The following is a 24895-nucleotide window of genomic DNA, read 5'->3' on the forward strand; positions in this document are numbered from 1 at the left end:
AAAAAATTAAATAAAAAAATAAAGTTAGCCTATGAAAAACCTAAGGTAGAACCAAAGAGCTCTTTCCATATTAATATTCATGCACCTGCATTTTTCAACTTATATACACATACCCCACTGTAAAAAATAAAAAGACATATGTGCACAATTCCTGCTCTGATGGCCACGGGCAATGCCATCTCAGGGCCTCTGGCGCCCAACTACTACTATAGGAATTTTCTGGTGGACCCTGGAAGACGGGTGTGGAAGGACAGCACTATAGGAACTTGACTGCTCTCTCAAAGGACTTAAGAGAAAGGCGACAGAAAGGGGATACCTACACCATTAGCTTCAGGAAAAGGTGAATGAGTTTCCAGAATGTGAAATCTCCCCTTACGGACAGGACATAGCATCCCTCCTATCTCCTGGCTCTCATATCTCCCACTTCTCTCCCGTTTGCTCCTTCCACCCCAACCATCCCGACCTTCCTTTTGTACCTTGAACAGCCCTTTGCATTTGCTATGCCCTCTGCCATAGATGGATTGCACCAGATGATATCCATATGGTTGCCACCTTCTCATCATCTAAGTCTAAGACCAAAGTGACACCACCTTAAAAAAGCTTTTTGCCTTTTACCCTTACTGCTGTTGCTCCCTTTCTCCATCATCCCCTTCCAAAGCTACCCTGTGTTACATTTGTTATATGACTTATAGCTTTCTGAGACTGTCTTGTTTCTTCACATGCCTAGTGTCTCCAAAACTCAACTGCAGCCTTCATGAGAGCAGGGACCCAGTGTCTCGAGTTCACCACGATCACCTCTAGTGCCTGGCACACAGTAGGTGTCAAGAAAACCTTGGTGAATGACAACACACCCACCTACTTGAAACCCACCCTCCCTGAATATGATCACTGTTCCTTCAAAGAAGCAAAAATGAAAGTAAAGAGATTCTACCTGGTTCGTGAGGAATCCATGTCCAGCACCAACTTGGCTAAGTGTTTCCTCTGCTTTTGGATATTTGGGATTTCCACCTGTGGTTACAGGACACAAAGGATATAATCAAACTGAAGCTCAATATAAATTCTTTGAGAACCATTCCTGACTGGGCATGGTAGCTCATGCCTGTAATCCCAACACTTTGAGAGACCGAGGTGGGTGGATCATCTGAGGTCAGGTGTTCGAGACCAGCCTAGCCAACATGGTGAAACCCCATTTCTACTAAAAACACAAAAATTAGCCAGGCTTAGTAGCCTGCACCTGGAGTCCCAGCTACTCGGAAGGCCGAGGCAGGAGAACCACTTGAATCAGGGGTGCAGAGGTTGCAGTAAGCCAAGGTCATGCCATTGCACTCCAGCCTGGGCGACAGAGCGAGACTCCATTTCAAAACAAAAAAAAATTCCTTAGAACAATTCTTAAAGAACTATTGGCAATCACCCAACAAGTTTACTAGTGGTCTCCCAATCCTTATTTTCAGATGAAATCCTTTTTCCCCTTTCACTTTATTGAGGTCTAACTAACAGGAACTGTGTATTTTTTAGGTGTATTGTTCAGTGTTTTCATATGTACACATTGTGAAATGGTTACAGCACTCAGGCTAATTAAATGTCCATCACATCCCCTAGTTTCTATTTTCTTTTTCTGATGGTGAGAACACCTAAGATCTATCCTCTTAGCAAATTTCAAGTCTACAATAGAGTATCATTAACGATCGCCACACAGTGCTACACATCAGGTCTCCAGAATTTCCTCTCTTGCATAAGCAAGACTTTGTACCCTTTGACCAACATCAGATGAATTTATTGATGCCCTGTCCTGCGTGCTAAACTCTGGTCCATCTTTGCTGGACGCCAGCCAGGCTCTCCATCAACCCAGCCCACCTCACAGGTCCTGTGCTTCTCCGCTCACACAGGCCTGGCCACTTGCCTGCCTTCACCTTGGCCAAAAGAAATCAGGGCTCAACCACATCTGTCTTTACTTCCACAAAGGCCTAAGGTGGGGAGAAGTGAAGGGAACCATGCAGTCATGTCTGACACACAGACCTGAGGCAAAATGGACAGCCGAAGGAGGAAGAGCGCAGAGAGGCTATGACTGCAACTAGGATACAGATTCTATATTTATAAAAATAAAGGAAGCAAATGTTTATATTTATAGAAATAAAGCAAGACTTTTCCAAAGTCAATAATGAATAAACATTGCCATCATGGCTTTTCTCGGCTACGAGTTCTTCCATTCTGGTTGCATGTGGATGCTCTTTTTATATTTTCATTCTAAAAATGGCTTCACTGAACACCCCAGTGCAGGATTTTGGTTCCGGGCCCAGCAAAAAAGTAGGGCAGGATGTGAGAATGCAAAACGAAAATTGGCCGAAAATTGAACTGAAATCATCTCGGGCTGCGGTTTTTACATAAGGAAAAAATTCGAGGAGAATCCAATGTTCTCTGAAGTGCCTTCTATTCACTCTCCCAAGCAGAGATGAGTCATGCTCCGGGTGTAACAACTTCCAATAGGAAGGAGCAGTGTAACCGTCCCCGGGCAACCTGAGTCACCAGTCAGCCCTGGAGCGAAGCTGGAGGGCCGATGGGTGTCTTGCATGAGCCACGTCAAGTGACTGTCAGCACCCACACTGGACTTGCTCCTTGGTTTGCTTCAGGCTTGGCCAGAGCCAGGACCCCTGTTTTGAAGGCACAGAGGGATCTTATGAATGCTCTAGGCAAGAAGATGACCTAAGAAGCCCAGAGCTGGCCGATGCCAAGTACCTCATCCAGAATTTTCTCCTTGAATACTTTTAGGTCCATACGTAATTATTTGCCCATAGCTCTGTCCCCAGAAAGAGTGGCAGGGGATGTGGAGGTGGTGGATATGGTCCAGAGAGGAAGCCAGACAGGGTGTAGGGCAATGCAGTTTCATGCAGTAGCCTCTAGCCCCATGTGGCTATGAAATAATATTAAATTTCATCAATAGGACACTCAATTAAACTATTCAATTAAAAAGCAATCTTAATGTCTATGTGACAATTTTGCTAGCTTCAGTCAAGTGAAAGCTTCTCAAGGGAGATCTCAAATCCAAATATGTGAAATCCAAAATACTTTAATGAGCATTTCCTTTGAGTAGCATGTTGGTGCTCGAAAAGTTTCAGATTTTGGAGTGTTTCAAGTAGCAATCTATTAATGGATGACCAATTAAAAACAATTGAGAGGGATCCGGGGTTCAAAGATCCCCAACCATTTCCTATCTCCCTTGAGAAGCTTTCACTTCACTGAAGCTAGCAAAACTGGCATAGACATTAAGGTTGCTTTTTAATAAAATAGTTTAATTGAATGTCCTTTAAAGTCCAAAGAGAAGGAAACCATATAAACATAAACTGCGGCCAGGCACAGTGGCTAACGCCTATAATCCCAGAACTTTGTGAGGCAGAAGTGGGTGGATCACTTGAGGTCTGGAGTTTGAGATCAGCCTGGCCAACATGGTGAAACTCTGTCTCTACTGAAAACATAATAATTAGCCGGGTGTGGTGGCATGCGCCTACAATCCCAGCACATGGGAGGCTTGCAACAGGAGAAACACTTGAACCTGGGAGGTAGAGGTTGCAGTGAGCCAAGATCGTGCCACTGAACTCCAGCCTGGGTGACAGTGCAAGACTCTGTCTCAGAAACAAAATAAAACAAAACAAAAACAAAAACAAAAAACCATAAACTGCAGGAGGCCTTAGAGAGTCTCTTAGGCCTGGGCCCCCAGAATCCTGCTAAGGAGTGGCTACTGTTCATATCACTGAAGACTTTAGATGGGTGGAGGGCAGGGGTGAAAGCAGTTGAGGCTGTGGGTAAGGAATGGGGCAAGCTGCCAGCTCTCAAGACACTTACTTCTAGGAATGCCTGCAGGGAAGAGGATGGGCGGGAGACGGGGTAGCAAATGCTGAAAGGACATATTTGGGAATCTTGACCATGTGTTTGGGTAAGAATCTCTGAAGAAAAACAATGTCATAGCTGGGCTTTGTGGCTCACGCCTGTAATCCCAGCACTTTGGGAGGCCGAGGTGGGCGGATCACATGAGGTCCAGAGTTTGAGACCAGCCTGGCCAACATGGTGAAACCCCATCTCTACTAAAAATACAAAAATTAGCCAGGTGTGATAGTGGGCGCCTCAAATCCCAGCTGCTCAGAAGGTCGAGACAGGAAAATCACTTGAACCTGGGAGGTTGCAGTGAGCCAAGATGGTACCATTGCACTCCAGCCTGGGAGACAGAGTGAGACTCCATCTCAAAAAAAAAAAAAAGAAAAAGAAAAAATCAGAGAGAAGGTTAAACGACAGATACAACAGAAAGCTGGAAGGAGAATGACTGAGGGGTTCCTGCTTGGTACCTTGTTCCTCACTCAGGCCTGGCCTCACTCCTGCTGCTTACCTCTGCCAGCAAAAATAGGGGCTCAATCACGTCTCTCTCTACTTGCAATTCAAAATGTATCAGCTCCTGAGCCAGCTTGTCCTCGGTCTCGCCACAGAGTTTCAGCATCTTCCTGTAATCCAAGGGGGAAACATACAGTGAATACTCTAGAGGACGACATTTCACTTGCATTACCCTCCCCTCACCCCTTGGCTCACTTGTCAACTTTCACAAGTCAGTGTTAATAAGCTGGCTGATCTCCATGGCATCCCCTGGGCCAACCTGTTCCCGCTTTTTGCATTTCTGAAATAATCAGTTCTTCCAAAAGGTACCATTCACTGTGTGCCTGGGGCACAAGGGGACAGTGGAGAAAGCAGGCAAACATGCTGAATTCACATGCCTAAAAACAGTCAGATGCTTCTCACTCCAGGGGAAACCCCGCATAGCTAAAATCTGCCCCCTAACAAACCAGCATCTTTAAACACACACAAAAACTCAACGTCAGCAGGTCCTGATAGAAAGAAAACCCTGACTCCTAAGCCATGAAAACATAATTAGTATAGGGATATACAGACAATTATCCAGTGAAAAAAAAATTCCAAAAGTTGATTAATAATAAGCAAATGACAGAAGACCTGAATGAGTAGAGTCGTGCCACATTACCACATGACAGAACATACTATTTCAAAGATGTTCATTTCTACTCAAATTGTATACAGGCCGTTCTCTCATTGTCTGGTACCCATGTTAACTGAAATTCAAGTAAAAAGTTTTTACAAACCATCGGGGGCAACATGGTGGAAACTCCATCTCTACTAAAAACACCAAACTTAGCCACGCATGGTGGCGCATGCCTGTAGTCCCTGCTTCTCGGCAGGCTGAGGCACAAAAATCGCTTGTACTTGGGAGGCAGAGGCTGCAGTGAGCCTAGATAGCACCACTGCACTCAAGCCTGGGCGACAGAACAAGACCCTGTCTCAAAAAAAAGAAAAGTTTTTACGATTCAACAAAAGTAAGAGCAGAGGTAACAGTTATTTTAAAATGAGGATGCCCCTTTCCTCTTCATATTTTCACATTTTAACTCTACATGTATATGTTTCCATACAATATATAACACCACTGCTTTGCTTAGTTCAGTTTACATGCATGATTTTTACAATGAACATATCCTGATGCTACTTGTTTTTTTTTTTTGTTTTTTTTTGTTTTTTTTTGTTTTTTGAGACACACTTTCGATCTTGTTGCCCAGCCTGGAGTGCAGTGGCACAATCTCAGCTCACTGCAACCTCCACCTCCCAGGTTCAAGCTATTCTCCTGACTCAGCCTCCTGAGTAGCTAGGATTAAAGGACGTCACCACCACACCTGGCTAATTTTTGTATTTTTAGTAGAGACGGGTTTTGCCATGTTGGCTAGCCTGGTCTCAAACTCCTGACCTCAGGTGAGCCACCAACCTCAGCCTCCCAAAGTGCTGGGATTACAGGCATGAGCAAACCACACCTGGCCTGGCTGTTTTACTCTATCATTATGTTTGGAGCTTATCCATGTTGGTACATGCAGAATTAGATCATTTTCCAATGGAGAATGCAATTCTATGAATACACTACCATTACGTTAAGGTGTCCCATAAACAAGAGTTTTTGGCTATTACATGCAGTGTTTCAGTAAATATGCTTGTGTAGTCTCTTTTTGCATGTGTGAAAATTTCACTAGCACAAATCGGAGTTTCCATTGCTCTATGCCCTTGCCAACCCTTGGTCCTGGTAGGTGTCCTAATTTCTGCCCAGCTGGTAGATACAAATTATCTCATTCTGGTTTTAATCTACATGCCTTGACTACTAGTGAGACTGAATATCCCTCTCCCATGACGTGTGTGTTCATATTCCTTGGCTATTTTTGTATTAGGATCTGTTTACTTCAATTTATTTGTAGGAATTTCATATATACAGGCGTGTATTTTAATTCTTTTTCCTATCTGCTGCAAACATCAGTGCCCAGGTGTACCCTTATCTTTGTATCTTTTTAATGGTGTCTTTTATATGATTTTCTGATATTTATTCCATATTTCTAACATTACTTAATTTAAAAAATTTAAATATTAATGATGTTAAAGAAAATGAGGATTTAGCGATGTTTCCATTTCCCCCCCTTTATTTATTAATAGACGCTTATTATTTAAATTACATGTTGACTCCATATTATTTGGAGTTAATCTGCGTAGTACACTATAATTATTGGTTTTCCCTGCACATATCCCTATGAATATACCACCATTACGTTAAGCTGTCCCATAAACAAGAGTTTTTGGCTATTACATGCAGTGCTTCAGTAAATATGCTTTTGCAGTCTCTTTTTGCATGTGTGAAAATTTCACTAGCAGAAATGGGAGTTCCCATTGCTCTACCCCCCTTGCCGACCCTTATGTGGAGTTGTTATTTGTTCTCCCTAGAGTTAACAATTGCCTTGTTTTGGCTTGCTTGTTTTCTGTGTACCCAATTGAATTCAAAATACTCTGCCACTTCCTTAATTTGTCTCTTAAGATAGTGAACCAAAATTTGCTTAACTTACTTAAAAAAAAAATTAAACCTCATCCTAAGCAGTGATAAACATCAAATTTATGAGTTTTGTGTGCTAATTTTGTTTCTTCTGTTATACATGAAAATAAAAATATTACCAAAAAAAAATTGAACCATATATCATGTAAATGAATTTCATCTTCTTGAACTAATCCCTCCTGGACCTGTCTCAGTGTTGACTGAGTTTTCCTCTATCCCTAAGGCACAGCTGTCTTCCTGGAATCTTCCTTCACCATTCCCTGGGATTCTCTCCCTCTGTCTTGTGTTGGACACTCTGTTATCTTAAGTCTACCTCTCTTTTTGATCACTCCCTCACTAAGGACACATCTTGCTGCCTTGCTTTAGCTTGCTGAGAAAGAATAGGTGGGAAGTCAATTTCTGAGGCCACGTATGTCACGGCATTCTTCTCTACCCTCTCACTGATTGAAACTTGGGCAGAATATTAAACTCCTATGCTGAGCATGGTTTCCTTCAGAATTTTGAAGGCATTGCTTAATCATCTTCTATCTTCCATTGCTGCTTTTGCTCAGTCTGGAAGCATTCACATTTCTGATCCTTTGCATCAGAAATGTGACGTGTTTTCTCTCTAGGAGGTTGTAGAATCTTTTGTCACTAGTATACGCGATGGTGAGCTCTGTGGCACAGGCTTAATTCTTCCCATTGTATTGGGAGCTCAATGAGTCTTTTCAGTGTAGGAACTCACGTCCTTAAGGTCTGGAAAATGCTGTTGGATTATTTATTATTGTTATTTCTTCCTCTCCTTTTCTAAGAACTCCTGTTATGTGGACATAAGACTTCCTAGATTCATTCTCTAATTTTATAAATTTTTCTACTGTCTGTGTCTTTGTCTTCTTGTTTATCTAGATGATTGCTTCACATTTATCTTCCAAACATTCTACTGAGAATTTCATATCTGCTATCCTATTTTTTCATTTCTACAAGCTTCCTTTTGATCTCTGGCTGTTTCTTACCCATAAATATTTTGTATTAACATCCTGTTATTTCATTTCATGGACATATTATCTTCCCTTACCACTTGAAAACAAAAGTGATTGTTTTCCTACAATTTTTTTCCTCCCCTAAACAACCTCTGTTTCTTCTAAGCTGCATTTTACCCACCCGATTGTTTTGGCCTCCAGATTTCAGGTTAGAGACTTTCCTCAGATGTCTGATGATCTTTGGTGCCTCTCTATGTTTAAAAGTGGAGATGAAAAAGCTCAGAGTATGTGAACTCTTGTGGAAAGACGTGATTGGGTCACTTACTGAGGCACTGACCGCCCCTCTCACCCTCCAACATCCTCAGATCTTTAGGTCCTTCCTTTTGGACTGATCTGATTCCCCAGAGAAACCTCTTCCAATTTTCTGCTTAGAGAGTAAAGGCCTGGGGGCTGCATGAGCCGAAGAAGAGGGCTGAGGAGTAATAGCATCCACATCTAGTACTCAAGCCTCTTCTTTACCAAAAGGTACCCATGCACTCCACTGCACCTGCAGTCCCCCATTCTAGAGATGCTCTGTTCTATCCCCTCTAGAGAATTCCACTCAGCTGGGAGTAGGGGGATGACAGCCTCCTAGACATGTGGATGGGGCAGGGTTTAGTGTTCCAAGTGGTAACTGAAAAGCTTTCAGCCACATTCATGAGTTTAATCACCCACTCCACCCCCAAAGACCCACCATTCCAGAGATCCCTGGTGCCAGTTCTTGAGCACCGTAAGTATTACATGATGTAATTTACATGGGATCTTTGCATACCTGCTTCTGGCTCAGGAATCAACTTTCCGGGACTTGCCAAGTTAGTTCTCAGTCATTCATATGCTTTGCAGCTCACAAAATTGTGTTGCTTTTGACTTTCTGTTTCTTTCTGCCATTGTGGGTTTGGTCTTTTCAGAAAAAAAAAAAATCTCCATATTGTAGTTTTAGTGGATTTTTGGAAGGAGACAAAATCAGATGCATGTTCAATCTGTCATCTTCACTTCCAAACTTGCTGTGTCATTATATTGCAGGCATGACTCGGAAATACCATACAACAGGATTTCATGTCTGTCCACCTTTTTTCAGATGGAGTCTTGGTCTGTGTCCCAGGCTGGAGTGCAGTGGTGAGATCTTGGCTGACTGTAACCTCCGCCTCTCAGGTTCAAGTGATTATTCTGCCTCAGCCTCCCAAGTAGCTGGGATTCCAGGCATACCACCAGGTCCGGCTGTATTTTTAGTAGAGATGGGGTTTCACCATGTTGGCCAGGCTGGTCTCAAACTCCTAACCTCAGGTGATCTGCCCACCTTGGACTCCCAAAGTGCTGGGATTACAGCTATGAGCCACTGTCCACAGCCTGAAATTTTCTTTAAACAGGTGAGTTTATTCCATTGACATCTCTTATGACTGCAGATATATGCAAGAATTGCTACTACCCTCATTTTCTGTTTTCCATTTATTATGGTTTTTTTCTTTTGCTTACTTTTTTCTCTTCTAGTCCCTTCCATTATTTCTTTTATTTTCCTTTGCATCCTTTGTTAGTTTGAAAGTTATATATCCTATTTTTATTCTTTTTATGATTAGTCTTACTTTTCTAACATGCATATTTGACACTAATTTATTTTTATTTTTTGGACATTAAATTTAAATGTAATACCTTGATCCTCCTTTCAACCAATACAAGAGCTTGAAATACTGATTCTACCACCACAGAAACTTAAAGTCCTTCTCTTTTGTCTTGTCACTTCTCTAAAAAATATTATTCTTTTTTAAAATGCTACATAAGCATGCCTGTAATCCCAGCACTTTGGGAGGCTGAAGTGGGCAGATCACTTGAGGTCAGCAGTTCATGACCAGCCTGGCCCGCATGGTGAAACTCCATCTCTACCAAAAATACGAAAATTAGCTGGGTATGGTGGTATGCACCTATAATACCAGCTACTTGGGAGGCTGAGGCAGGAAAATCACTTGAACCCGGGAGGCGGAGTTTGCAGTGAGCCGAGATTGTGTCACTAAACTCCAGCCTGGGCAACAGAGCAAGACACTGTCTCAAAAAAAAAAAAAAAAAAAAAAATTACATAAGCCAATGTTCTAACTATGCTTTGATTTATTCATCCCTGAGTTCTTCCATGTGTATGTACTACACATTTTAATAAAATTTATATACTTTTCTCTTGTTAATCTACCTTGTGTCAGTCTAATTTTCAGGGCCCAACCAAAGAACCTAAGATGGTTAGAGAGAAAAAAAAGAATTGTTTCCTCCCCTACAACATATTCTCCAATTTTTTTCCTACCTTGCTACTTGTACTTCTCATCTTTCTTCTGGATGTAATCTATTTCACGTAGCCTTAACTAGCCCTTTCAGTGAGAATATGCAGGTAGTATCTTCTTCAAATCTTTGCCTGAAAATATCCTTACTCCCCTACTTTATCATAGAATCCTAGGTTTCTTATATTTTCACTCAATACTTGAACATAGTACTCCAATATCTGCTGGTGTTCATTGTGACTGATGAATAGTTTGCTACCAGTTTAATTGCTATTTTAGAGTAATTATCTTTTTTCCCTCTAGTCAATTTTACATTTTTCTATTTTCTGTTGATAATCTGTGGTCTTACTATAATATATGTCCAGGGATGAATTTCTTCTTGTTGATCTCAATCAAAACATTTTGTGCTCCTTAAATCTAAAGACATGTTTTTCTTCAAATCTGGGAAAGAAAAATTCAACCACAAACTTCCCCTTCTCCCTATTTCTTCCTCAGGAATTCCAATTAGATGGAATGTTACACTTTTGCTCTCTATCATCCACATTTCTTGACTTAAGAATGCCTACATCCTTATCTCTGCACTTCATTCTCTTCATTCTGAGTGGCTACATCTGTTTTCAGGTTCAGCAATTCTTTATTTGTGTATAATCTTCAGTTTCTTTCAAATAAAGATCATTAAAAATTATTAGCATAATTTCTGAAAGTTCTCTTTGGTTTTTCTGCAATCCTGCCCATTCTTTTTTAACAGTGTTTAATTCTCTTGTCAAGGATTCTTTTTTTTTATTTTAAAATTTCCATTTAAACAATGATTTCATATTTTCTTCCATACAGTTCTATTATTTTTAGTTCTCAGGGTACCGACTCTCCTACTAATTGTGTCTGTGGATGCTCTCTCGTGACCATTCTATTTTCAGTTTGTTTTACTGTGAGCTCAACATCAGTAAGGGCTGCTTTTCTGAGAATCCTGTAAGTTCTGACATTTGAATTGAGACGTTTCATATTTGCTTCTGCCAGAGCCCTAAGGATTTTTATTGTCCTTTGCCAGTTTCATGTTTATCTCTCTACTTGGACCTTGCCTCACTGAACAGATAGGACTTTAGAGCCAAGAGTTCTGATTTCCCACTGGCAACATCTTCCTCTTTTCCACCAAAGTCCCCAGAGAGAATTCAGGTGTCTTCCTGAGAGTCTAGTCCCCTTTTCATGGATGGGGACTTACCTAGATTTGGCACCAACCCATGCAAAGTGTCACCTTACCCAAGAAGTGTGTCATCTCCCAGGATAGCTGAGCCCTCCATCAGACACTGAGCCAGTGTTGTCAAAGGCAACTTTTTCTGAAAAGAAAGCAAATGGTGTAATGAAGCTACTTTCCATAGTCACCTGTTGGCTCTAAAATAGCAAAAAGTCAAATACTTGCCTACGTTATTATATTAGCATGAAACAAGCTGACTTTAAAATAGCTTTAAACCTAGAAATTCATAGTGTACAATGATGGGTTAGACTTAGAGATGTCAAAATTCAGAAAACGAGAACTGAATTACAATCGCCACTTTGGGAAATCAGTCTAAGGCTTACATGCTGCATTTTAAAATGAGGTAGGATGGCAAGAAGGAAAAATGAGAAAAACTTAAAATTATGTTAACAAAGATTTAAGCAATGCCTTAATTTCCAAAAATCAATACATCTCTTAAGGAGTGTATTAGCTTTATTTTTAAAATGAGGCAGTAGCCAGGCGTGGTGGCTCATGCCTGTAATCCCAGCACTTGGGGAGGCTGAGGTGGGTGGATCACCTGAGGTCGGGAGTTTGAGATCAGCCTGGCCAATATAGTGAAACCCCATCTTTGCCAATAATGCAAAAATTAGCTGGGTATGGTGGTACATGCCTGTAATCCCAGCTACTCAGGAGGCTGAGGCAGCAGAATGGCTTGAACCCAGGTGGTGGAGGTAGCAGTGAGCCAAGATTGCACCACTGCACTCCAGCCTGGGCAACAAGAGTGAAACTCCGTCTCTAAAAAAAAAAAAAATGAGGCAGCTATGGTCAAGAAAGAGAGAAAAAAGCGTTCATGTGCAATTACAACCCAGAAAGAGTAAGCACCAAAATAAAGACATACTCCAAAGAAGATAGACGGCCAAAGAGCACATGAGAAGATGATTAACCAACCTCATAGTCATTAGGGAAACCCCAATCAAGGCCACAGTGAAATATCACTTTACACTAACTAAGATGGCTATAATAATATTAATGCTTGACAAAAAAAAATAAAATAAGGATTGGTGAGCATGAACCTTCATTCATTCCTAGTGGAAGTTTAAACTGGTACAGCCCTGTGAAAGTGTATTAGTATCTCAATAGGTTAAGTAGAATTATCGCATGGCACAGCAATTCCACATCAGGGTATATATCCAAAGTAACTAAAAACAGATGTTCAAAAAAGAGGTACACAAATGTAAAGAGCAACACTATTGACAATGGTCAAAAGGTTGTAACAACTCAAATGTACACCAGTGAATAAATGGATAAACAAAATGTGGTATATCCATACAATGGAATATTATGTAGCCATGAAAAAAGGAATGTTCCATGCTACAGCATGGATGAATCTTGAAGACATCATGCTAAGTGAAACAACCTAGACACAAAGGGACACACATTATATAACTCTATTTAATGAAATATCCAGAATAAGCAAATCCATAGAGACAGAAAGTAGATCAGTGGTTGTCACAGGGCTGCAGGGGTGAGTAGAATTGGGAAGGACTGCTTATTGACTATGGGGTTTCCTTTGGGGATGATGAAAATGTTCTGGAACTAGATAGTGGTGGTAAATGGACTGACTGTTAAAACCACTGTACACTTTTAAATGCTAAATTTTATGTTACAGAGAGGGAGAGACAAGCTGTGATAGGAGTTTAGCATGACCCGTTCCCCATGCTAAGTATCAAAGAGCTCTTTCCTTTCTGAGCTAAGACCAGCCAGCACACACAGACCAAAAACAAGGTAAGAACCAACAGCACCTTCTCAGGTCTTCCAGTCTATGTGGCTACAAAGGTAGTTCTTCAAATAGAAAGTGACTGAACTACACTCAGCCCAGAGCCTCCTGGTGTTATTACATAGAGAGTTTCCACTCTAATTCATTTACTAATCCATTATTTATGATGGGTAGGTACCACACCAGTAATAAACAAAACTAAACACTGCTCTCATGGAACATTTTTTTCCCTTTTCTTTTCTTTTCTTTTCTTTCTTTTTAATACAAGGTCTTGCTCTATCACCTAGGCTGTAGTAGTATTGCAATCATAGCTCACTGAGCCTCGAGCTCCTGGGCTCACTCGATCCTCCCGCCTCAGCTTCCCAAGCAGCTAGAAATACAGGCATACACTCCCACGCCCGGCTCATTTTATTTCCAAATTTTTTGTAGAGATAGTGTCTCACTATGCTTCCCAGGCTGGTCTTGAACTTCTGAGCTCAAGCAATCCTCCTGCTTTGGCCTCCCCAAGTACTGGAATTGCAGGTGTGGGCCACCACGACCCAGCCACAGAACTTACTTCTAATGGTGAAGACAAATAATAAACAGCATCATACTTTGCCCTAAGTCTCTTTTCATCTGGCTGTTCATTTGTATCCTTTATAATATCCTAACTGATAAATACAACTAAAGTGTTTCCCTGAGTTCTTCAAGCCATTTTAGTAAATTATCAAACCTGAAGAGGGGGTTGTGTGACCCCTAATTTACAGCTGGTTGATCAGAAATACCAGAAGGCTGGATTTGCAATTGATATCTTAAGTAGGGGCAGTGTGGTAGGACTGAGCCCCTAACCTGTGGGATCTGACACTAACTCCAGGTATACGGTGTCAGAATAAATAGTAAGACACCCAGCTGGTGTTCAGAGAGTTGGAGAATTGTTTGGTGTGTGCAGAAAATCCCTCCACACACGTGGTCACAGAAGTCATGTAAGCATAGAGAAACAGTATGGTTTTCACAGAAGCAGGCATAATATTCCAATTGCAGCCTCACAGAGAAGGCGCAGCTCAACCAGGGATGATTTTTGTCCTCCTGGGATCATCTGGCAACACCTGGAGACATTTCTGGTTGGCACAGTATGGGAGGTGCTCTTGGCATCTGATGGGTAGACGACAGAGATGTTGCTAAACATCCTGCAGTGCACAGAACAGTCTCCCCCAACAAAAAATTACTAGGCTCAAAATGTCAATAGTGCCTTGGTTGAGGAACCTGGCTTAATTTGCAAGTGTCTAAAATATGCCAGGGACAAGTCAGCAAAGATGCTTCATCTCGAACGTCAGATGGTACAATCATAGTACTGATGAGCTCACATAAAAAGATCATTTTGGTTTGTGATAAACATTCACAGTCCCATGACCTGCCATCAGGGCAAGATTTCAGTGTTTCTGAATCTTTTTGAAATTTGACAAAGAAGAAAGGATTTGCCTGTAGTAAAGGGGACTTGTGATAGTCCAGGAGTTGACATCCTTTAAAGAAATAATACCTACCAGTAGGTGAGGAGAGTTTTTCCAAATATGGAAAAAGACTAGTCAGATGATCCTGTCAGTGAGTGGAACAGAAAACTATGTCCATGGGTGACCAAATAAATGATGGTCAAGATCAACAGGACAAGACCAGCCACTGGAGGAACATGAGATTGATGGGACTTTTGGAGGGAGGATGGAGAGGGGACAACCAAGCAACTGTTCTGCAAAATGAAGAATGGAAAACACAGTTTGGAATTACAGTGCTGGAGGCACCCGGCTCCTGAGCCAAGGAAGCTGCAACATTTTCTCACCATTTTGAGTCATTTAACACCTGCAGGAATTATTTGAGTCGTCCTCTTAGGTAGAAGTGAGGACAAAATTAAGCGAATTCTTAAGGGAATGCCTTTTAATTTTAACAAGGAGCATAACCTTTTCCTCTTGCCCTTTCTCATTCTCTATCATATCTATTATATTAAAAGAATGAATTAATTTTTGAGTGGGAAATACATGCATATGGCATAAAACTAAAAGATGCTAGAGGATTTACAGCCAAAAGTCTCCCTCCTCCACCACCTCATTCCCCTTACCAGAGACCATGATAGTGACCAGATTTTGTGTATCCTTTCATAAATACTCTAAGCAGATTCAATTATACATACGTGTGTGTTTGTGTCTATTTTTAGTATTTCTCCCCACCGGTTAGCATACTAAATATACACACACACTGTGCCTTGCTTTCCTTGTCACAGAGAGCTAGATAGCTTTCATATCATTTCCTACCACTACATATGGAACTGTCTTGTTGGTTTATTTTAATGGCTACACAAATCATTGAATGAAGATGACAAAACGTATTTACTCAAGTACCCTACCAACGGTGTAACTGTCACTCTAGGAGAGATGACAAGGTAAATTTGAGAGCTTGGATTCTAAGGTAGGGGTAAAAGTTAGTGAAAATCAACGTGAGTTTTTGTTCATGTAGATAACTTAAGAATCAAGAAATTACAAGTAAGTCACCAAATGACAAGACAAAGGAAGAAATGCATTAAGGTGGTATACTTTCATATCAAAAGGGGTAAGTGCGACCCCATAATTAAAGACAGTACATAAGAAGAAGAAGTTAATGGGACTATAACCCACAACAGACTACAAATGATTTCTATTTCTAAAAAGATTGTTTAAGGTGAAAGGACATTATCAGCTCAAGAGATGCCAGGCATTGTAGCAATCTGGTACAACCTAATGATTGCCTCTAACTGAGATACTGTTTGCTCTCTCACTCACACTTACCAAAGTATACCCCCATTACCCCCATTTCAAGTATAATAATATCCAGTCTTATACAAAGGCACAAGAAAACTACAATGGACTCCGGGGATGCAGGGAAAAGGGTGGAAGGAGGGTGAGGGATAAAAGATTATACATTGGGTACAGTGTACTATTCAGGTGATAGGTACACCAAAAATATCAGAAATCACCACTAAAGAATTTATTCATGTAACCAAACACCACCTGCTCCCCCAAAAACCTGTTAAAATAAATAAATCAATTTTTTTAAAAAAGGATATCCAGTCTCAGAAGAATTAAACTGCTCAAAGATCTAGAAAAGCTCCCGAAATCTTTTTCCCTCCAGTACCAAGGATCCACACTGACAAAACCAGTCCTGATCCCTGGCGAATATCAGTGCCCAGGTAAAAAGATCTTAGCAAACTTCATGCTGGCCAGTGATTTTCAGAGTCAAAGAGGAGCTATTAAAATAATGGTTTTCCCTGGCCCTGGAGTTCAGATAGAACCTTAAAAATTAAGGGAAGGAGGCCGGGTACGGTGGCTCACACCTGTAATCCCAGCACTTTGGGAGACCAAGGTGGGTGGATCATGAGGTCAAGAGATCGAGACCATCCTGGCCAACATGGTGAAACCCTGTTTCTACTAAAAATACAAAAAATTAGCCGGGCGTGGTGGTACATGCCTGTAATCCCAGCTACTTGGGAGGCTGAGACAAGAGAATCGCTTGAACCCAGGAGGCAGAGGTTGTGGTGAGCCAAGAATGTGCCATTGCACTCCAGCCTGGGCAACAAGAGCGAAACTCTGTCTCAAAAAAAAAAAAAAAAAATTAAGGGAAGGAAAGACAGACTGTCCCAGGGTTTCGATATAGTCAGTCTGATATGTCTGAGGTGACTGTTCTCTCTAAAATTACCTTGGCCTTCAGAGTTTGTAGGGTGACCCAGGCCATAAGTTTCATTCTAATATCTACCCATTCCTACACACACACACACACACACACACGCACGCACGCACACTCACTCTCTCTCTCTCCCTCCCCCCAACTCTTTCTCTCTCCCCCACCCCTTTCTCTCTCTCACATATTCCCTATCTTTGAAAATCGTTGGCTACTATCCTCTAATTCCAGGCCCAGGCAACCAGCAATTCCGTGGTTCACCCTCAACAAGACACACAGCCCAGGGTTGATGACTGGGTCTCAACAGTTCTCAGCAGCCACTCCAGCCTAACAGTGTGCCACTGCTAATGGCACCGGGTTACACTTCTTTCACATTTACTTAAGTTAATGTTGTGCAAGGCAGGTACATGCTTTACCTCACTGAGCCCTCAAACAACCCCGCTAGGTAGGGAGTTATGATTCTTACCATTTTCCAAATGAAGAAACTAAGGCTTAGGAGGTAATTAACTTGCCCATGGTCAGGTTAAATTAGGAAGCAACAGAACTTAGGAATTAGGAAGCTTCACCCTTGGGTCGTCCGTCAGATTCTAGAGCGTAACCTCAGAAGTGCCTGTTACAGAATAAGGACATGCTAGTCTGGCAGGCAAGTTCTGTGCCTAAAATATTCACAGACCATCCACTCATGACACGCATCTACTTGTATCATTACCCTGTTGTGGCAGGCTCTATCTCAGGCACGGAGAACAGAGCTGACAGACACACAAGATCCCTGCTCCCACAGTGATTTCAGATCCTAATATGTGCTATGAAGAAAATAAAACAGGGTGATGGGATTAGGGTAAGGGAGGCAGCAGACACATTAGGTGGTCAAGAAGGCCTCCTGAAAAGGTGACATCTGAGCTGAGAACCGAACAAACTGCTGGTTTGAAATGCTGGGAAGAGCATTCCCTGCTGAGGGTAGAGGAAGCACAATGGCCCAAGCCGGGTGTGAGCTGGGCATGGTCAGTACCAGGTCAGCACAGCTAGAAAACGATAACGGAGGGGAAGGAAGCCCAGAGATGCAGGTGGAAGACACATCATAGCGTCCAAGGGCCAAGGTGAGGAGTTCAGATTTTTTTTTTTTTTTTGAAACAGAGTCTCACTCTGTTACCCAGGCTGGAATGCAGTGGTGAAATCTCGGATCGCTGCAACCTCCACCTCCTGGGTTCAAGCAATTCTCCTGCCTTAGCCTCCTGAGTAGCTGGGACTACAGGCATGCACCACCAGGCCTGGATAATTTTTCTGTATTTTGGTAGAGACAGGGTTTCACCGTATTACCCAGGCTCGTCTTGAAATCCTGAACTCAGGTAATCCGCCAGCCTCGGCCTCGGATTAATCCTGAACTCTGTAATCGTCGCCAGTGCTAGGATTACAGCCGTGAACCACCACGCCCGGCCAAGAGTTCAGACTTTATTCTACAATGGGAATCCTGGAGCAGGATTAGGCAGGAGAGTGACGTTACTGGATTTCCAATTTAAACACTGGCTCCCGAGGTGGCAGAGAAGGGAATACGGAGGAGGAGGGGAGGGATTGGGCTGGAAGATGTGACAGGAGCCACTGTGTTCGGGAAGAGCTGACAGCTGCTTAGACTAGGATGGTAAATGTAGAAGCCAAGTGGAAATTCTTTGGAGGAAGAGTCAGCAGGGTGTACTGACAGCCTGCACGCGGCAGGTATCGAAAGGAAAGAATAAAGGATGGCGTCTGGAATTTCGACGAGCAAATGCATGGATTGAGAGTACCATTCTCTACTGTTTTGCCTCTTTGCTGGGTCCTTCTCCTGGTAGAGCGTGAAATGCTGCGGTTCCTGGGGTTCCTGATTCACAGGTCATTTGTCTTCTCACCCTACATTTTCTCCTGAGGTGATCTCAGCGACTCCCAGGATTCAACTGTCACTCGAGGCAGAGACCATGAAACCCCTCTCTTCTCTTCACACATCCATATCCCTCCCGTTACCAAGCTCTGATACTCCACCTCCAGGATCTAACACGTACGCTGATTTTTCTCCATCGTCACTGTCTTCATTGCATCTCACTGACATCGTTCCCATCTCTGTGTAACCGGCCTCTCACTTCTACCACAGCCCCACCCATTAGTCCTTTATTCATACAATTTTCAACAAATCTGGTCATGTCTCTCCCTGTTAAAATGCTGGCTTTCCTCTGCACTTAGGGATAAAGTCCAAACCCTCATCAAAGCCTACAAGGCATGATCCCATCCCCCTGCAGTCCCGCCTCATGCCACATCCTCTCCATTCTCTATAGTCTGGTCACTCTGGCCATCTTCATGTTTCTCAAAAATGCCAAACTTGGTCGGGCCTGGTGGCTCATGCCTGTAATCCCAGCACTTTGGGAGGCTGAGGCGGGCGGATCACCTGAGGTCAGGAGTTTGAGATCAACCTGGCCAATATGGTGAAATCCCGTCTCTACTAAAAATACAAAAATTAGTTGGGCATGGTGACACATGCCTGTAATCCCAGCTACTTGGGAGGTTGAGGCAGGAGAATAGCTTGAACCCGGGAGACGGAGGTTGCGGTGAGCCAAGATTATGCCATTGCACTCCAGCCTGGGTAACAAGAGCAAAATTCCGTCTCAAAAAAAAAAAAAACAAATGAAAAACAACAACAAAAAATGCCAAACTCCTCTTTCCTGTCTCTGGGAACCCGGCACATCTTGGCCCCTAACGGAGAAGTATGTTTACCCCTTGTGGTGCGGTTACTTTTTACCTGTCCTTAATGTCCACGTCCTCAAGGAAACCTCCCACTATTTAATTCCTAGCAAGCACTTCTTCTCGGTGCTAAGACATGGTCTGCGCAGCGAATGCAATGCACTGTGACTGTGATGCCTGCTTCCCCCAGGTGGCGAGTTTCTGGAGCACAGAAATCCTGCTCAGCTGGCTCAGCACTTGGCATACACACCGCCTTGCATGGCAGAGTTGGTGCTTTCTAAATATTTGCTGAATGAGGTAGAGAAACACTGTCACACGGTAGCACTTTATTTTTTGGGCATGACTTCGTGATGAGAAATGTAAGGACTTCAAAAAACCAAACATCTTCATTCTATGAAAAGTCTTGAAAACCTAGTTGTTATCCTGGACTAAAGACGGCAACATGGAAAGGTAATTCAAATTCTTTCTATTCTTCACCTCACAGAAGGAATCCAGTTTACTCAGTACCCATGAGACAATCATGTTCTCTCTGGTCATTGAGATGATGGCAACAAAATCCCATTTTTATGACTACCCATATCTGGCTGGCAGCCACAGCTTTCAGGGAAAAACTTTTAAAAGTTGTATGAAACCATCATTCTCAGCAAACTGACACAAGAACACAAAATCAAACATCGCATGTTCTCACTCATAGACGGGTGTTGATCAATGAGAACATATGGACACAGGGAGGGGAGCACTATACACTGGGGTCTGTTGAGGGGGAGTGCGGGGGGGAACAGCGGGGGGTGGGGAGTTGGGGAGAGATAGCATAGGGAGAAATGCCACATATAGGTGAAGGGGAGGAAGGCAGCAAATCACACTGCCACGTATGCACCTATGCAACAATCTTGCATGTTCTTCACATGTACCCCAAAACCTAAAATGCAATAAAAAAATAAAATAATAAAAATAAAGATAATAGTAAATTTTAAAAAAAATGGGCAAAGGTCCTGCATAAACATTTCTCCAAAGGAAAATAAATAAATAAATAAATAAAAGTTGTATGACAAAAGTTTAGAAGCTGGAACACATGACTAAATGGCTAAAGGGTTACTGAGCTTGTTAAAGGAGAAATAACAACAAGCAACTTAACATGTACTCAAATAAAAAGCAGAATACCTCAAGGATCCCCATGAAGTCTCTCCTGATCCTGAGATTCTATGACCCACACGCCCCCTGTGATTGTCCATCTCTGGACCCTCTCTCAACATTCAACTTCCCTAGACAGTGTCGCTTCATTCACTCCCTCCCTCCCACCCCACCTTCCCTTTACCTAATCCCTTTCATTTTATTTCTTTTCCTTTTCACCCATTTCTCCGATCTTGACATATCTCCCTACTTAATCATGGCAAAGAAGTGGATATACGTTTCAGTATTTGAGGTGATTTATAAGTATCACGTTTCCTATTAAATCTCTTAATGTGTTTAGAGAAAAACTGAACAAAATTGAGTTTGGAATTTTTTCTCCCCCAGTTCTTTGACTGTATCATATTTTAAGTAGCTCCTTGACTTTCAGACCATTTATCCAGTCCTATGATGACAAGGAAAGACGGATCAGCACAAGAAATCATTGACAAAATCAAGCACTGGAAATTCATGCAGTGAAATCACTGACCTGTACGTGCCTGGGCACCTACTTCCACTGCAGACTTCTCCTAGTTCACGTGTTTATCACCGCATGCACGTGACTGCAGCCTTCAGAGCCTGATAATGCTGCTCTGGGTAAGCTGTTTACTATTTCTAGAAATTGGCTAGCCTGGGAGGGGCAGTCTCTCCAGGGTCAGAGAAGACATTGAATGTCTTCTCTAGTAAGAGAAGCCAGATAGTGTATGTTCCAGCCAGTGAATTATGGCCAGTCATAGCAAACCCATTTCTCTTGGACACATATTCACCTTCTCAGTCTCCCCTGTAGCTAGAGAAACACGAATGAAATTAATTCATGGTCTTACCACTTCCCTGCTTCCTGCTTGTGACGTGGTTATGTGAAGATGTGATGTGTGGAGCTGTGGCAGCCACATTACAGTTATAAGTAGAGGCCCAAGTGTCACATAGAGGCTGACCCAAAGCTGCTGAATAAACCTTGGAACTGGCTACATTGGACATCTTGTTAAGTGAAGCAGTAAGTGCCTTTTTCTCAAGTCTCTATTAAGCAGTGTAGTTATTAACCATGTGTTTTATTTTCCGTATTCAGATGCTCTGACAATATCTTGAGCCCTTGCTGACGGTAGAGGGACTGCCCCTCCCAGGCTAGCCAATTCCTAAAAAGTGTAAACAACTCACCCAAAACATGCTTTTTAAATTCAAACCAATCTAGAGCTCATACTTCAACAACCTCCTCTAAGGGGCTCTCACACCCTAGGCCCCTGTCCATTTACCCTAATCACCTGACTGGGAGGTCAGGTACCAGACAACTAGAAATAGTCCTTAATAAATCAAACTAATCAGTCCTAAATCTTCTGCAGACACCACAACAAAGGCTCTGGCCCACAATCCCCTCCTCTACCTCCTGACCAACCCTAGAGTTTCCCCTGTGGCCTCCCTGGGTGATACGGCCTGTCCCCTTCTCTTGGGAAGGGTGAATAACTATCTCTCATTGGCAGTCATCTCTTGATCTGCTGGCTTTGCCATAGCTCAGATCTTCCATCAATACCCTATACTTCAGATCACTCAGGGACCCAAATGTCTCCTTACTGATATAGTATGTAAGACTCTCAATCCAATGAAAACTCCACCAATCCAGGTAACTTCATCTCATCCGAGAAAAATAATGTTAGTACTAATCCACCTACCAACACCAAAGGCTGCATTCAAGCCTCTGGTGGTAGCATTCAGATGATACTCTCAATACCAAAACACACTGTACTTTGGACCAGTTATTTTAAAAATAGTGCTTCTTGGAGCAAAAGAAAGGAGATGGATCAAAGGCAGGCTTGGCTCCAGCACCCCCATCCAGAACCGTTCCTGGCACCCCCATGCGATGTAGGTTTGATAAAAGGGTTTCATGCCCAAAATCGTTTTGCAAACTCTCCCTTTAGACGGTTCAGGTTCCCCTTGCTGAATTCCTGATACATGCAGAATTATTTCTACAGATATTTTTCAGAGCTGTGAAGTTTTATTTAAACACATACAAATGATTCCTGCTGGGAATATTAAGAAAGAAGAAACCAGGGCTTGGAAAAAAAAAAAAAGAAAAGAAAGAAAGAAAAGAAATGACTGCTAGGGCAAGCAGAGAGGGTTTTTGAACTGCAGCAGGACATGGGAAGAAGTATTGTGGCCCATCACGTCACAGTTAACAGAAATGAGGCAAACAGAAGCTGAGGGGCATCAGGGGACACCAGGGGGAAATGGAAGTTGGCAATAATGGCAAGTCAAAGAAAAAAGTCTAAAAGATCCCAATCATGTAGATTATCAACTCAAGGAAGGAGGAGAAAAACCTAAATTGCGTATCCCTTGTCATAAAGCCAAGGGAATGTCTAAGAATATCTTTTAATCTTTGGTGGAGTGGAGAGGGATGGGGTCAAGAGGAAGGTAAACCTGCAGAGACTGTTCATACGGAGGGGTGTTTAAAGGGAATCGCATTATACAATGCCTGTTACTTCTAATGTAGGTTATAGACGTAGGCATTAGAGTCGCTTTATTTAGCAGGCTCTCTTTCTTGTGTCTCATTATAGCGAAAACAATTTTCAAGGGCCTTTAGAGGTCACCTGCAACCTCTAAAATCACAATGTAATTTTTTTCCATGAGATCTTAACATACTGTTGAGGCAAATGCAATCGATGAATGAGCTGAATCCGGGGTCAGAAAATCCATCAAGGATAAAGCTTCCCTAGAGGTGGGATCCCAAGCTCACCTCTGCCATCTTCCCAGTTGGTCCAGTCTGGGGAGGACAGGGAGGGGACCTCACTTTGCCTGGGGAGGGCAGGGGATGTTTTAGGCTGAGCTGAAGAGCAGGAACAGTAGGGAGGGTTGTCACTCCACAGAATCAGGAGCTAGGGCTGCTGAGTCCATTCTCAGGCATGTAAGCAGCTACATAAACAGCTACAACCAGGAGGGTCACACAAGTAGGATCCTTGTCCTCAGCAGGCAAGATGTAAGCTCCCCGGGGACAGGAGGGCACTTACGGAGCGTTTGTCAGCCTCTGCCCCTTGCTGGCCCTGCAGACATGCAGTGAGCTTCTTGTGCGTGCTGTGTGACACCTGTTTCACCAGCTCCAGACGCTTCTCCACCTGCAGAGAGAAGAGTGGGTAGTGTCACTGGGAGAGGGCAAGGTCAGGGGAAGAGGGGTTGTAAGTGTGGACAATCACAACTCATGTTTCCATGGAGACAAGGACTCCTGGAGAGACAACTTTCAATGCTGGAGAACTGGAAGGGCAGCAATCACAGACTCCAGGATCCTTGGGCTAACTGTATGGTGAAATGATTTTAAACCTCTTCTGAAAGAGCTTAATATAAACCAGTATTCAACATGCAAAGTACTGTGGTAAAAGACAAAAAAAAAACAAAAAAAAACCTTATTTCCAAAATGTTTGTAAGGAGCAGCTGGAGCAGTTTTAACTGCATCGGGGATGACTTAGTTTTAAACAGTAAAATATCTCTGGGGTCTGTGAGCCAGCATCAGCGACCGCCTTACCTGAAGAAGGTCTTCACTCAAAACTTCTGTCTTTTCGGCCCTAAAAAGAACATTAAGAAACATATCAGTAAGAAAACTAAGAGCAGAGCCTCATAATTACTCCCCAGTCTCTTCACTTAAGCCAATACCAGAAAAACAGAGACATTAGTAGCAGAAACATCTAAGAAGAGAATAGATAAAACTAGAATTTACTAGGAAACTTAAAAAACCAACACACCAGCAAACACAACAAAGCAGAAGTCTTTTCTGCTATAGATTGGAACCTGGACTCATGACAATAAATGTTTGCATATATATATATATATATATATATATATATATATATATATATATATTTTTTTTTTTAAGTATCAGAATTAAGGTTTCCACACCCATAACCCTTGGCCTTCCCCAAAGAAGCTAATATAGCAGAAATCTGAGAAAGGATCAATTAACAACAAACACAGGGACAGTGTTGAATCCTGGCAACTAACGCAAATGCCACCACCAAGGTGTGGCAACCAAGCGTTAGGTCCACCGGAAAGTGGAGGGCTTGAACCTGAAATTTCTACATTTAGAGAAAGAACCTGGATGTGTGGGTGACACCACCCATGGGCACCGAGGAAGGAGAACTGTGCAGACCCCGGGCACAATTAGTGCCTGAAGTATAACTCACTGCTGACTTATATTTAGCTGATATATATATATATATA

General features: G+C 42.5%; 1 protein-coding gene across 3 annotated transcripts in view; it reads right to left on the bottom strand.

The window, feature by feature from the left end:
* Positions 1 to 24895, bottom strand: part of ARHGAP44 (Rho GTPase activating protein 44) — a 203132-nt gene that overhangs the window by 70932 nt on the left and 107305 nt on the right. For all 3 annotated transcript variants that reach the window (XM_064378288.1, XM_064378286.1, XM_064378287.1), the window contains exons 2-6: positions 24204 to 24243; positions 23695 to 23799; positions 11418 to 11494; positions 4376 to 4487; positions 932 to 1008 (exon numbers count right to left, since the gene is read on the bottom strand). In XM_064378288.1, the coding sequence (XP_064234358.1) occupies positions 932 to 1008; positions 4376 to 4487; positions 11418 to 11494; positions 23695 to 23799; positions 24204 to 24243 (411 nt within the window). The remainder of the gene's footprint in view (positions 1 to 931; positions 1009 to 4375; positions 4488 to 11417; positions 11495 to 23694; positions 23800 to 24203; positions 24244 to 24895) is intronic.

Source organism: Aotus nancymaae, unplaced genomic scaffold (genome assembly GCF_030222135.1).
Source record: "Aotus nancymaae isolate 86718 unplaced genomic scaffold, 86718_ANA_hifiasm-v0.15.2.pri h1tg000018l, whole genome shotgun sequence".
NCBI classification, from domain to species: Eukaryota; Metazoa; Chordata; class Mammalia; order Primates; family Aotidae; genus Aotus; species Aotus nancymaae.